Genomic DNA, 15,133 nt, shown 5'->3' with positions numbered 1-15,133 from the left:
TATTTACTGATACTTCTTCATTTTTTTTAGTTGTCTATTTAAAAAAAATTGCACTTACCAAAATACTGCTCTTTTTGTCTTAAATTATAAAAAAAAACTACTAATATAACCCCATTAGTTAATAAATGTCTTCTAAAGTAAAACATAGAGTCTATGGATAAATTTGGAAAATAAAGATTAAAATATCACCTTAAACCTCTAAATGGACAACTATTTATAGAAAAATAAAATTAATTAAATGCACAACTAAAAAAAATAAAGGGAGTAGCATTTATTGTTAGTATTCCTTAAATAAGGGTATAATAAAGAAAATCTAAATTTATAATTATTTATAATATTAATTATGTTTTTTCAAACTGTGTGAAACAGTCAAAATAGACAATTTTATTGAGATGAAAAAAGTATTTTTTTGTTTCTTTTAATTTAATGTTTTTATTTTGGCTTAATTTTAAAAGATATATTTGTTAAAAAGATAAAAATAAGCTCCGTATTTATTTAAAATATGTTATCATATCAGAAAAAACTAATACAGTCGACCGTCTAATAATTAATATACATGGTGGATTGACAATTTATCAATTATTAGAATTATTAATTTATTGAGTATTTTATAAAACGTAACATTGAAATTGGTTTCCTAATTTTTTATTAATTATTAGAATTATTAATTTATTGAATATATTTTTTTTGGTAAATGTAATTTATTGAATATTAATTATTAGAGGGTTAACTATAGTATGTTCAAATGATTTAAAATAAAAATAGTAAATCGTATCTGCAAATTTCAAATTTATTTTTGGTTTTATAAGAAACCGGGTGATGGAAGAATAACTAAAAGCTTGCTCAATATACTTTGAAAAAGTTAATTATTTTTTTTCAAAGTCCAAGCACACAAATAAGAGATTCGGATTAAAATAAAAGTTTACCAGCTTACAGTGAGCTTTGCACCGACAAGCCCTCGTTGTATCTTCTTTTAAAAAATTCTGTTTCTGGATTCTTCTATTACTGAAATGCATTCTTATTACTATCTAAGTTCCTGTTTAAGGCAACACCCCTCATAAAGTAACTATTTATGTAGTTGAAGATGATGAGTTCATTAGCTTAAGACCGTATGGTGACATTACAACAGCACGAATTCAAACAGATAAAAGAATTTACTGTATGGACAAAATAACTAGGTTATATATTCTTTTTTTCCATCTAAGTTTAAGTGTTATAATGCACATGTTCCTTCTCTAAGCTTTTAGGTACCTTTGGCTAATGTGAACGATATCCTTGTCCTAGAAAGCGGATTTAACGGTTACATCATAAATAGCGATAGGTACAACATTTGATAACCAAACTAACTATTTTTGACAAACAGAATGCTGCTTGATTATCAGAGAACCAAATAACCCATGGTCGGGTATTCAGCCAGTCATTTCAGTATCTATAGCCATTGGCTTCTCTTCAGAAGCATATGCTGTCTCTGCTGCTGCTGACTTTGCTTCTGTCGCTGCAAAAGGACTTCTCATTTGAGAGGCAGATTCTACTTCCATTGCAGAAGGCCGTGGAGGAGAGACCGGTTGCACCATAACATCTGGGTAAGCGGCTTTGAATCTGCCTCGAAGACCATCATCAACCAGTCGCACTCCTTCCAATTGATTACCGAGTGACATCCACCTGATGGTTAACAAAATAAGTGTTCAAATAGAACTCGTGTCGCATAATGATCATCTATGTGGCATGGAAATAAAAATGCTGAAACGGGATACAGAAACAATATTTTTACAAGAATATGATATAAATATAGAGTTTCAGATTTTCAAAAACGTTCCAGAAACAAAATGTCAAAACATAGGACTGGAGAAGGTTTCCATAGATGATCATTTAAACCAAAGATATTTGCAGACCATTATAGGAACAGAAGTTTTAAATAAAAGATGTGGATTAAAATGCAACTATGTTACGGAAGAAGCATACCCAGCATGAGTATTATGCATACGAGCAAATAATTCAAGCTTTCTTGTCCTTGGACTTATCCTCTCCAGCAAAGGGTACATCTGTAACAAAATTATTTCTAGTCATTAATTCAAAGAAAAGTACAGTAAACAAAAGGATATATCGGAACAAAATTAAAAAAAAGGTAAAAATTCGAATAAGCATAAATGACAAGAACTTGGAACTTGTTTTACAGACCTCGTCTGGCTTACGACTCGTCTCTCGAACCTCAGCAACAATGACGTCAGTATCAATATTCCTGTTCACTAATGGGTCTCCCTTTATTCCAACAAGACAATGCTCCTTGCTATGATTGAGCCAATGACCTGTTCGGCCAGTTCTAATAATTCGCTGAAGTTGATTAGTTTTAACCCAAATGATCTCCTCAACGCGCTTGTACCCCCAAAGTTCTAAACTGCAATAAACGTCGTAATATCAGTTGATCAAGGGATAGCAATCACATGTTATGTTACACAAACTCGTATATGGGTGTCCAAAACGGATTCGTATCTGCATATCCGACATGTTAATTTTCTTAACCAAAAATACGGGAATATAATTCCGATACACGACTCGGGTACTTAGGTATGGATGTATATGTATACGTGTACAATAGACATAAGTTTTCAAAAATATAAAAAGTAACTAAAATAAAAATTCATAACAATATATACAGTCTTAGCTCTTAAGAACCAAAACATGACACGAAATACGACTAATGATATGATCTTTTTACCACAAGATATGGAAACTCCTCATGAATTATCTCTTGAGGTGTCCACCTGTCAGCTGAAGAGTCGGATCTATATCATGTGTCATGTCGGTACCATATCATGTCCGACACGGGTGTGGCAGGGAATAATGAAGAGTTCGGGTAACATAGGTCACATGAACCGTGAGACTCTAATAAAAAGGAACTTGGGTTGAGTAAAGGAAATATATTTGCACTTTGCATACCGTCAAAGATAATAACGTACCATTCACGTCCAAGCTCCATTGCACGTCCAGTAACCCAAAGGAAAATCAAACCATCAGTCTGTAACACTGGAACATTAAGGTTTCGCATTTCATCATCAGCCATTGTCCCATAAGGCAGTTCCATATGAATATCCCATGGTGGATCAGCCATTATAACTCCAAATGACCCTAAGATCTCCATTTTGAAATTGCGAATATCGCAATTAATCCATTGTGGTTCACCAAGTTCTACTTCTGAGCAATACTCTGCTCGTATGGGCTTTAAAGCTTTTAAGAGAGGAAGAGCTGTGATACCACTCATCAATTGTGATACATCAGGGGTAGGATCAAGCTCATAATGAACATACTTGCATGTCTGTCAAAATTGACAAGGCGAGAAGAAGGAAACATTTAAGTTGTTGAAATAAGGTGCAACATGGGGCAACAGGCCCCCACAAAATGAACTTCATACAGCAACAAAACCAGCATGAAGTTAAACTAATTTAAAAGAATCTTACTTTCATGTGACGACAGGTGTCCAGAAAAGAACAGTCTCCTTGACTGATATCAGTATGAGGAGCAATAATCCTCCGAAAATGGACCTGAAAGTATTAAAGTACAATGCACATTTCTCAGATGTATGAATAACAACTAAGATCACACTAGGGGATTAGAACAGTTCATGGAAAGTCTATTAGCAAAACGTCTTCAGATCAAATTCTTAATAGCATCACAAAATAAAAATCTTTGCATAGTATTGGGCTTACCGAGTGCACAAAGTGCTCCTCCGCCATTGCAGGAGTGTAGAGTAAACATAAATTTCAGTGTGCAAATAAAACGTCTTTTTCTTGGGCAATCTTCCTAGCGAGAGGCAGAAAATCCAAAGCCAAATAGAAACCTTTTAATTTTATTGTATGGGTAGCCTATTGGTGATTAAATAATTCCTTCACATGTTATTGTATCCCATTCTCTTTCACGTTGGTGTTTATTCAACTTTTCTCTCCAAGAATTGTCTATTTCAGTTACAAATGGCGAGTAATCAGGGTCCTAAAATCTTAATTACCAACCCCCCCGAGTCCAGAATCTACTTGCTGTGGAAAGTAATAGGTACTTCTACTAAGACCAAACAACACTTCCATAATATTGATCGTAACATTTTCAGCTTAGTTCGCAACTAGAAAAGGAAATTCTAATAAACACGTATTAAATAAAGTTAGGGAGGTAGAGCTATCTAATTCAAGATATGATGAAAAATCTCATTGTCCTCAAAGAATCCACCATGTAACAAGAAATAAGTCCTTCGTCCTTTAGACTCCAACTTATAACTACTAGAAGTATTCAGAACATGATACTTTGCCAAGGAGCCAAACCAACAGAGATTTGGCTAGATGGTTCTACATCAAGGAAATGTTACGACATAGTCATAATAGGAACTCAACATAAGCATGAGTTGACCTAGCAAACAAGATAAGCATAATCATTTCAGACTGACCTTCTCACATGCTATAAAGGAACCAGATTGACGCCTGCAATCCTCTTTTGTGAGAGCTGAACAGTACTCCTTCAGTTGAGAGCCACCTTTGGTTTTGAACTGACAAATAATACAAAAATGTCATCTACAGTCGCTATCAACGGCATGCCAAAAATAGTACAAAAAGATAATCATAGATTCGAGACCCACAAAACACAAGTCTATTCCGGAAGGTGTGAGCATTTAATCCATTAGCATTTACAAATGAGAAACAAAAAAGAGTACAAAACCCACATATCTAAATTAACTTTCAATCCATTAACTATTGCATAAATATGTATTTTCCTAGCATATAAAATTATCAACTTAAATAACTGATAACAGCTCTAGATATAAAACAACTACAAGAGCCAAAGTAAGATTTAACAGAAAAAACATGTATAACTCAAGGCTAAGGCTAATAAAGTGGCCAGTACCTTAGCAGCCACAGCAGTTTCTTTTGCAGTAGGGCGATGTATAAGGTCCAGGAGCTCCTCACCAGTCTTGGACTTCTGCATCTCCTTAAACGACTTCTTATTAAGCAGAGCTTCCAAATCCTTCAAATCATCCTCCTCGCTTCTTGGCTTTTGCTGCTGCTGCTGCTGCAGCGGAAATGGCGGTCTCTGCATCATGGCTCTCGGTCCCATCATCATCCCTCTAGGACCTAGCATCCCTCCTCTCGGTGGCCCATTCCACATATCCCCACCCATCCACATATCCATAAACATTGGTCTCTGCATCACTTGCCCTCCCATTCCAAAACCTCCATTGTTATTCACATCATTACCACTATTACCCTGATTCTGATTTTGATTCTGATTCTGATTCATCTCAGAGTCTAAGTGCTGTTGATGCTGAGCACTTTCAGGCAATTCTTTAACTAACCTATGTCTATCAATAGTCAAAACCATAACTCTAGACTTACCACTGACCACAAACTCCCCCAATTCAATCCCACGATTCTCTTCAGCCATTGACCTCAAAGCCATCTCAACAGCAAGAATAGCACCAGACTCACCGCCCACCTCTCTCAAAGCCGCCTTCTCCGCGGCAGTGGCGTTCTGATCATTCTCCAGCTTCCTCAAAACCGTAGAAGAATCAATGGGATCAAAAGGCACCCTTTGCAACAAACACTCAGCCACCATAACCCTCACAACAGACAAAGGACTCTCATTTTCATCAATGCTAAACTTATTAATATTATTATTACTGTCATCATCATCATTTTTACCATTACCCAATTGGGTCTGTTTGAGTTTCTTGGCGTCAAGATGGGAGCTTTGAGGATTTGAGTGGACACCCAATTGAGGACTCGTTGGGTTCTTTACTGGGTTCGTGATTTCAATGGATTTTTTCTCCGGGGTAGGGAGAGGTGGTGTTGGGGTAAAGGGTTTGTGATTAAAAGAAGATACAATTTGAAGAGAAACGTCCAGAGAGGAGACAATGTCAGGGATTAAAGATTGGAGAGACGATAAGAGATTGAGATGGGTATTGTGTTGGGTTTCAATGCGTGATTCTAATTGAGTTCGAAGTCTTTTAATGGTTGAAGTGTCGTCGCCATCTGATTGGGTCTCCATAGATTTGGTGCAGTCTTAGATGATGGGGTTTTTGCTGGTTTTTTTGAGGGTTTAAGAGAAAGAAAGATGCTCAATTTTTACATAATCGCCGTCTTTGGGGCAGTCTGGCCATGTTTTTATCGGCTGCAGCGTGTTCACTTTTTTTCTTTCGCATTCTTACTTCCACTGCAAACGGTATGTCGTTTTGTTTGCATAAGATAGGAATTTTCCTTGAGCAAAGGTCTATTGCAGTTCCTCAACTTGTACATAGAGGCCAATTAACTCACAGTTTCCATTTGAACCAATTAGAAACAATATTTTTCAATTTTAGGTCAATTGACTCCGTATTGGGTTATCGTAACAGGTGAAATCATTTATTTTGTATACTTTAGGGTTTTTTGACCTACAATTAAAATATTTAATTGATTGAAATTGTTTAAGTGTAAATTAATTAATATGAGCCATTATCATTTGTTCAATTGTTTTTTATTCAATAAATGGTCTATGTACAAAAAGTTGAAATACTCAATTGTGACATAATATTTACTTTCATGATCTATACAAAGCAATTACAAAGCAATTACAAGCAAATTGAAGATAAACAAATGAAGGTCTAGCTGAAAACAGGGCAACCATCAACTACAACTCCTCTAGAAGTTGGACAAGTAGCTAAGGGACAACCATCAAGATCATTCCCCCACCAATCAACACTAATATCTTCAATCCCAAGGCAAAGATATATCAGCACTCCCATGAAAGCAAGCCCAGCATCCAAAGACCCAGAAAGCACATAATTGTATCTCTGCCATAAATCTGGCCTATACCTATACACAACAAACCCAGAAAAGAATCCCAAAATTATCCAACTTGTGTAGTTAACTGCTGTTGCTGGTGGCATCATTCCTGTGGCACCTATTAGCACCGGCATGTTGATCAGTCTGATCCATTCTTGTTCGGGGAATGCCTTGGCAGCTAACCATACTAGTACTGGTGCAATTGCTCCGGCTAGGAAGAACCAATTGACTGCCTCATACAATCCTAAATCACCAAAAATTCTTCTGGGTCCGATAAGACCCCATATTACTGATGCATCGTAGAACACTGTGTCGCTCGGACAAGTCCAGACACTGTTTGATGCTGTTGTGTCACAGATATCTGGGATTGTTTCCAGTAGCCACCATGCAGTGCCCAGATATGTTAAACATGCAATCATTGTTCCTGCAATCTACAACACACAATATGGAAATATGTCATTTCTTTTGTTGAACCCGGAAACAGAAACGCTAAAAAGAAACTTTGAAACCGGAAATAGAAAAACTGCAAAACTATATTTTTTACAGAGCGTTTTTCGAACAAAACGCTGAAACATAGTATTGAAGAAGTTTTCGCGCAACATATAGTGGTGTACTATTGGGTTGAGGGGTGAACTGACCTGTGCCATGAACATTGTTCTAGGAGGAATCTTCATGTAGTGGCCAAGTTTGAAGTCTTGCAAGAAAGTTATGGCCTGTGTCATACTTATATAACCATACACCTTGAAGCACATGTTAGCAACTGGGTATCCTGGGTAGATATACCCAATTATATACTCAGTTATGATGTTCAATCCTGGTGACTGTAATAAAAATAATCCAATTATCAGAATTATGCATAAAAGTTCCCTTTATAGATAATACTATTGTTGTTAGTACTTCACTGATTGAAAAATTTAGAGTTCGATCATTGGCGATTCTCATTTTATTAATTAAATGCACAAAGTAAAATCAGTCTATGTTTGTTCAGGCTTCAAGTTCAATAAATATTATTCATCAATAAAAAAAAGTTCAATAAATATTCGCGTATAAAGATGTGTTAGAGATAATATTATTGACCTAGTAACTTCAATGTTTGAATGGATTGATTATTATGTACCTGATTTGTGATGGCAGTAATAATGCCAATGGGAAGAGTGAAGACAAAAGCAATTCCACAAGCTAGTAAAACACCCCACCATGGCAATTGAAGCTGCTCTTTATAATACTCACAAGCAAAAACAGTGGCTGCAATGTTACCCAATAGGATGCAAACAAACCACCATTCAGGAACCTGCTTATATTTTCTCATCAGTTTTGTATGGATATCCATTTTCTTCTCCTGAAAGCTTGCTTTGCTTTGTTCCCATATCTCCCTGCATTTTCACACCTCAAATTTGCCTAAATTTCGTAAACATTGAATCTTTAAGCTTATACTTGGAAAATTTATTAGTTATTACCTGCCATGAAAGAGAGCAACATGTACAATTGTAGCAGTAAGTGCAGCAAAACCAACTCCATAAGTCATTGCAAAAAATGTGCTAAGATAAAGGGGTCCTTCTTTGTTATAAGCAGCAATATCAAGATGGAAATTGGAATCTATTATAGCTGAAATGTTGTATTCCTTTGCTGTTGATGTGAATAGTCCATCTGAGAATATAGGAAAAGTTTTGGCCTCGTAGAAATTAAGCCAATAGCTTAAGGGTGTCAAAATGTACATCACAAAGATAAACCCTGCAGCAACATTAGCTGTGGCAAACCAAGGACTGGCTAGTGGGCTTCCGAGATAGGACGAGATGGTAGACCAATCAATGCCGAACGCACCAATTCCGAGACCGTAGAGGCCAGAACCTAGTTGCTGAGCCATGACAGAGGTGGGGAATATCCAGCATATCCAAGAAAGTGATGTCAACATTTGGAAGAGATAGCCTGGAAATACATAGTATGCAAAGCTGCATATGAAGGCTATCATAAAGAACTGTATGCGAGTTACACCGCCTTTCGTCCTCTCTTCTTTCTCATGCAGTGCCCTGTAATACTAGATTTTTTGTTAGACCACATCAATTTAGCACGGAAACAGAAATGCGGAAATTGTAAACGGTAAACCGATAGTTTTTACAAAAACAGGTTATAAATACAGAGTTTCGGAGTTGTAGAAGCTTTTCTGAAAATAGAAACAGAATACCGAAACATAGGATTCGAGAAGTTTCCGTGCAATATAGGATTACATTACAAGCCTAAGAAAAGGAAAGACATAAAGTTGCTTGCAGATTACCTGAACAATGAAACTTGAACAAGATTAGCTGGCCACCACATAGCTGCAGGCTCTACCAAGTACCTTCTAAATATGCCAGCCCATCCAAACCCCAAGACCTATCATTCAAACTCTACTTATTAGGCTAATCAAATGCAATAAAATGGTTAAAACTGTGTAGCACAGAAACGCTGAAACGAGAAACTCCGACACAAGAAACAGCAAAATGACAGTTTTCAGAAGAAAAAAAAATTAGGGTTAAAGATTTTCAGGGTCACTCAACTTTCGTCAGGTTGCAAAATGGTCACCCAATTTCAATACGTTATAAAATGGTTACTATACAATTAAAAACAACTTCCGACGGTTTGTAAATATATTCCGACCATTTTTTTCTTACGTGGCAGCCGGAGTTCGAGTCACTCTTACACCTTTTTGCCATGTCATACTATAATTTTGTAATTTGCCACGTCAATTCGACACATCTTCTCCTTCATTCAAAAAAATAAACCCTACTACCTCATCTTCTTCATCTTGCAGCCGCCCCCACCTCTACCTTCACCTCCAAGTGCCGCCACCACCTCCTGCCTTCAGACCAACACCACCTCCTACCTTCAACCAACACCACCTCTACCTTCACCTCCAAGCGCCGCCACCATCTCTAGCCTTCAGACCACCACCACCTCCTGCCTTGAAACAAACGACGAAGAGAGGCTCTTTGTCTGGAGACGAATCCAGACGAAGAAAGAAATCTCTTCGTCTGATTTAAAACAGACGAAGAGATCTATCTTCGTCTGATTCAAACCCACATAAAGAGAGATCTCTCTTCATCTGGGTTTGAACCAGACGAAGAGTCTCTCTTCTTCTGGTTCAAACCAGACGAAGAGAGTTTGTCTTGGACGGAGAGCGACTGCTAGGGCGGCGCCGGGAAGGGTGCGCTGATGATGGGTGTAGGTGGTAGGAGATTAGGTTAATTTATTTTCCATTTTCTGTGTTTAATTCGAAAATAATGGAGGAAGGAGATGATGACATGGCAAAAGAATAAGGGTGATTAGGACTCCAGTGCTAGGAAAAAATCTGGCCGGAATTAATTTGGGAACCGCCGGAAGTCGTTTTTTTTATTGTACAGTTAACATTTTATAACGTTTTAAAATTGGGTGACCATTTTGCAACTTGGTGAAAGTTGAGTGACTCTCAGAATTTTAACCCATATAGTCTGAGAGTTGTAGAAGTGTTTCAGGAAACGGATATAAAACGTCAAAACATAGGATTCGAGAAAACAAGAACTTACCTGAGTTGTTATGATAACAAGCAGAGAAACAAAGAAGGTGATATGCTTCTTGTAAAACACCTTAACAACAGTAACAACATGAATGGCATAAACACTTCCAGCTCCAGAATTAGCAAAGATCGTGATAAGAACATGTTCTTTAACATTAAATGGTCCTGGATTCAATGTGAATTCCCACCTACTTCCCTTAAAGAACACTTTGTCAGTAATCTTAGCAGCCATCAACTGACCGAGAGGCACTACAGCAATCTGAGCAGAGATTGCAGTGATTGATAAAGGCTCTGTACGGTACCAGAAAAACTGATTCAGAAATGACAGTAAGACACAAGAGAGAGTCCCTAAAACCCACATTCTGAAAGTGAGAACCGGTAGAGAAGTGTCGTCTGTTGTAGGCACTGTTAAGGCAACTTGTTTGACTGGTGAATTCTCTTCTGATGAAGATGATGATGATGGGATGTCATCAGAATCTTCATCTTTGGTTACTACACAGATCAACAACAAATAGAAGTTAGTTATGAATGCACCACAGAAACATATTTGAAGTCATCAACTACAAAGAGAGACTCACTAAGAGGTGTTCTGATCTCAAGTGCTTCTTCTTCCATTTCTTGTTGGTTGCAAGAATTTCCTGTAATGGTAGAATTCAATGCAAAAACTATCTTTTTTCTTTTGGTTGAGACTAGTTGTCTATAATGAGAGTAGATACAGAACAGGAAGGTCAAATTTAGCAACCAACTTGTTATTACGCAGTTTGTAACATGTACCTGTCATTCAAAAATAGCAGGATATTTACTACTGTCTTAAAGGCAAAATAAGAAAAGATTCATTTGGATTCTAATTGTAGCCATCAGGATATTTATTTGTATATGTTAAAACTTATGAGCAACGTTGCACAAATACCCACCATTCAGTATCCGCACTTCAATGATTAGAAACTCAACGTTAACATTCAAAAATATGACATTAATTATAATTTAGAATTTTAACATTCAACATGCTTGTTGTTGTTGCCTACAGACTTACACATAATGATGTTTTGGAAGGGAATTATCAAAATCAATAAAAAAACAAGAGCAATAATGTTTAAGCGACAGGTCAGACTGTATAGAAATTGACTATTATCATAACATCATGAATTGATTATGTGGTGGTTGTCACTCTTACGGCCATTTCATTTTTTTTTGTTATAATATATTTGTCCATATAGTTTTAATTCAAGTTGTCACACTAACATTTTAAGAATTGATTTTCTTAATTTAACTACATCAATCAGCCTTTTAAAAAATAGTAAGACTTGGTGTATAATATACATACAAGTAAGAATAATAGTAATATTTATCTCTATAAATAAGAGTAAACTATTTATATAATGTACCTCATACGGCTCCTTCAAAATTTAAAACCAAAATCTCTATTTGCCATGGAGATAGCTAACATCACCTAAAGTAAAGATTAAACTTATCTTAAGACACTCGTATTTTTATTATTATATTTTTCTGGTCCTTTTTTAATTTTTTATCTTTATTTAGTCCATATCCCTAATTTATTTTGAACTTCTAAAGTCTTTTTTGGATGCAAAAGTTTCTAAACTTTTATCTTTATCCGGTCCATATACCTAATTTAGTTTGAATTTCTAAATTCTTTTTTGGATGCAAAAAGAGTGTGCATTATACTTATCGTAAAATGCACGCGAGACCGAACTTGAAGAGGCAACAGACAAAGTAAAATTTGAAAATACAAGAACTAAAAAAAAAGTGTACGAGCAATATAGAATAAAATAATTAACTCATTAACTCAAATTCAATTTATCATTTTTTATGTGATGGTAACAGCGACTGAATATAAGTGTATAAATTTTATTCAAAAAAAGACCTATTAAATTAAATTTGTGAAGTACATATATTATGAATATAAAATTTTGAAAAATGGTCAGACAAACAAAACCGTTAAAAAACAGGGAATTTAAGATGAACTTGGCCTAAAAAGAATGATAAACTAATATTCTGTAAATAAAATCGTTTTTATTTTGAAAAAGTGAGTAGCGTTTCTTATTAGGCCATTCTTAAAGCATGTTGAGCCTATATCCCTCGTGGAGAAAGTATGAGAAAATTAGGAAAAATACTTTCTAAAATAATATGATTTCCTACCTCAATAAGGAAAAAATAGAGAAAATACCTCACTATTTTAATATATTTACTATTTTACTCTAATACCTATTTATATTATAATTATACATATTCATTATTATTATTTTACTCTAACTATATTATTAGAAATTTATAAGTGACAGCTGTCATTTTTTTTCTTTTTTCTCTCCTTTTCTCTTTTCTCTCCATTAGCTTTCTTCTTCTCCGTTCTTTATTTTTCGCCATTTTTTCTTCATTTTCTTCTTCTTCTTCTTTGTTTTTATTTCTTCTTCATTTTTATTCTCTTCTTCTTCATCGTTAATTCATCGCTTCGTCGTCGTTCCGCCATCATTCCGCCGTCGCTCCGCCGTTTTTCATATTTGATTTCAGCGATTTTCCTCAACTCGTGGTGATTAATACGATTTCTTTTAACTTTCGGATCTAAATAAATTACTCTTAAATTTTTTCAATTCTAAATCTAAAAATCTGTATTAAAAAGGATTTTCTGCTAAAAAACGATTTCTGCAAAAAAAACAGCTCCTGATTATCATATGAGTATCATCACTGCATTATCATGTAAGTATCATAACACTGCAGAGAAAGTTGATTTTTTACTAAAAAAACAGTGTCTGATTATCATATGAATAACATTGTATTAACATACCATTATCATAACATTATATGATTATGATAAGGTTATGATAATACAAATGTACGATAATGATAATAGTACAATGAAGTTTTTATGATAATATAATGATAAGCTTATATAGTATGATGATATGATACTTACATGGAAATTTTTTTACAGAAATAGTGTCATATGATAATGTTTTATCATATGATAACGAGATGATAATATTTATGGTACATATATAATAATATCTATGATAATGTATGATAAAATAGTTTCTGATTATCATGTCGTTATCATAACACTGGAGTATGATAATTAGATGATAATGAATTATGATAAGTTTATGATAACTGGATGATAACGTACGTGAAAATAGAATTACAAAAAGATTCATGACACCGGTATGATAACCAGATGATAATAAAATAATAAAGTTATGATAATAGTATGATAATATGATACCTATATGTAAACAAATCACATAAAAATTATGATAATGAGATGATAATGTAAAGATAATAGTATGATAATATGATATCTGTATGAAAAAATAATTACAAAAACATAATGATAACGAGATGATAATGTGAAGATAATAGTATGATAATATGCTACATGTATACAAAAACAATTACAAAAAAATTATGATAATAAGATGATAAGGTGACGATAATAGTATGATAACATGACCTTATTATACTTCATTATAATACTATTTTCTTCACATTATCATCTCGTTATCATATTTTTTATGTAATATTTTTCATATAGGTATCATATTATCATAATGTTATCATAATTTTATTATTATGTCGTTGTCATAACATTACCATTTAGGTACAATAATACATTATCATCTCGGTATCATATGATTATATTATGATTACGAGATGATAATACAGTGATAACAACATGATAATCAATTTTTTTATAGAATATCTTTCTTTATGCAGTGTTATGATAACATTATGATAATACAGTGATACTCATATGATAATCAGAGACTTTTTTTTTTTATAAAAAATCATTTTTTTTTGCAGTGTTATGATAATCATATGATAATCAGATGCTGTTTTTTTGTAGAAAATCGGTTTTTGTGCAGAAAATCGTTTTTTTATCATAATATTGTTTCTTCATGCAGATTTTTAGATCTAAAATTAAAAAAAAATCAAGAGTAGTTTATTTATATCTGAATGTTAAAAAATCGTAATAATCACCATGAATTAAAGAAAAGTTCGCTAAAATAAAAAATGAAAAAACAGTGGAGCGACGGTGGAGCGACGAAGAAAGGGCGGCGGAGTGATGAAGGAACGATAGAGAAGAAAGAAAAAAATGAAGAAGAAAAGAAGAAATAAAAAAGAAGAAGAAAATTGACGAAGAACAGAGAAAAAGAAGATGAAGAAGAGGAGAGAGGAGAGAGAAAGAAAAAAAGAAAGAAATATAAAAATATAACAACTGTCATATGATAAGAGTAAAAATATATACTTAAAGTAAAAAAATCAATAAAAAGTAGGTATAATCATAATATAAACATGCTTTAGAGTAAAAAAATAAAAGTATTAGAATGTGAGGTATTTTCTCTATCTTTTTTTTATTGAGTTAGGAAATCAAATTATTTTAAAAAATAGAAATCAAATTATTTTAAAAAATAGAGTATTGTCCTAATCTTCTCGAGAAAATATCTATATAAAGAGAGTTTAGCCCACACCATAAGTGCCAATGAATATTTTTATGAGGTTGAGGATTCGACCCTCAACACACACATGCAGTGTGCCTATTTAAAATATGTCTAACATTAATTCCTGCTAACCCCGCTAACAATTAGAATAGACTATCTTTGATAAAAAAAATTCTTTTAGTAAATTATATTTTTTTAATGTATCAAAACAATATTATATTTTTTTAATTATTAAAATTTCCATATGGCAACGCATTATTGGCTTGTTGTTTTTGGATTCATTTGACTAAAACAACCTCAATCGCTTCAACAATTTCAAATAACAGTTGATATGTCTAAATTGGTTTTGCCATTTT

The 15,133-nt window shown here is 34.0% G+C and overlaps 2 protein-coding genes across 2 annotated transcripts; both read right to left on the bottom strand.

The window, feature by feature from the left end:
* Positions 1 to 1,162: 1,162 nt before the first annotated feature.
* On the bottom strand, positions 1,163 to 6,154 carry LOC126677636 (N6-adenosine-methyltransferase MT-A70-like). The gene is made up of 7 exons (XM_050372356.2): positions 4,885 to 6,154; positions 4,430 to 4,528; positions 3,456 to 3,539; positions 2,958 to 3,313; positions 2,179 to 2,395; positions 1,963 to 2,042; positions 1,163 to 1,662 (listed from the first exon to the last, which is right to left on the bottom strand). Exons 1-7 carry the CDS (start codon positions 6,022 to 6,024, stop codon positions 1,410 to 1,412), a joined length of 2,229 nt encoding a protein of 742 aa, XP_050228313.1. The 5' UTR covers positions 6,025 to 6,154; the 3' UTR covers positions 1,163 to 1,409.
* A 365-nt stretch (positions 6,155 to 6,519) lies between these two features.
* On the bottom strand, positions 6,520 to 11,258 carry LOC126677635 (oligopeptide transporter 7). The gene is made up of 8 exons (XM_050372354.1): positions 11,241 to 11,258; positions 10,905 to 11,100; positions 10,337 to 10,818; positions 9,070 to 9,167; positions 8,255 to 8,824; positions 7,915 to 8,170; positions 7,436 to 7,618; positions 6,520 to 7,228 (listed from the first exon to the last, which is right to left on the bottom strand). Exons 1-8 carry the CDS (start codon positions 11,241 to 11,243, stop codon positions 6,617 to 6,619), a joined length of 2,400 nt encoding a protein of 799 aa, XP_050228311.1. The 5' UTR covers positions 11,244 to 11,258; the 3' UTR covers positions 6,520 to 6,616.
* Between the last annotated feature and the right edge of the window lie 3,875 nt (positions 11,259 to 15,133).

The sequence above is a fragment of the Mercurialis annua genome, linkage group LG4 (genome assembly GCF_937616625.2).
Source record: "Mercurialis annua linkage group LG4, ddMerAnnu1.2, whole genome shotgun sequence".
In the NCBI taxonomy this organism is placed as follows: domain Eukaryota; kingdom Viridiplantae; phylum Streptophyta; class Magnoliopsida; order Malpighiales; family Euphorbiaceae; genus Mercurialis; species Mercurialis annua.
This window is presented reverse-complemented; position numbering and strand designations above follow the sequence as displayed.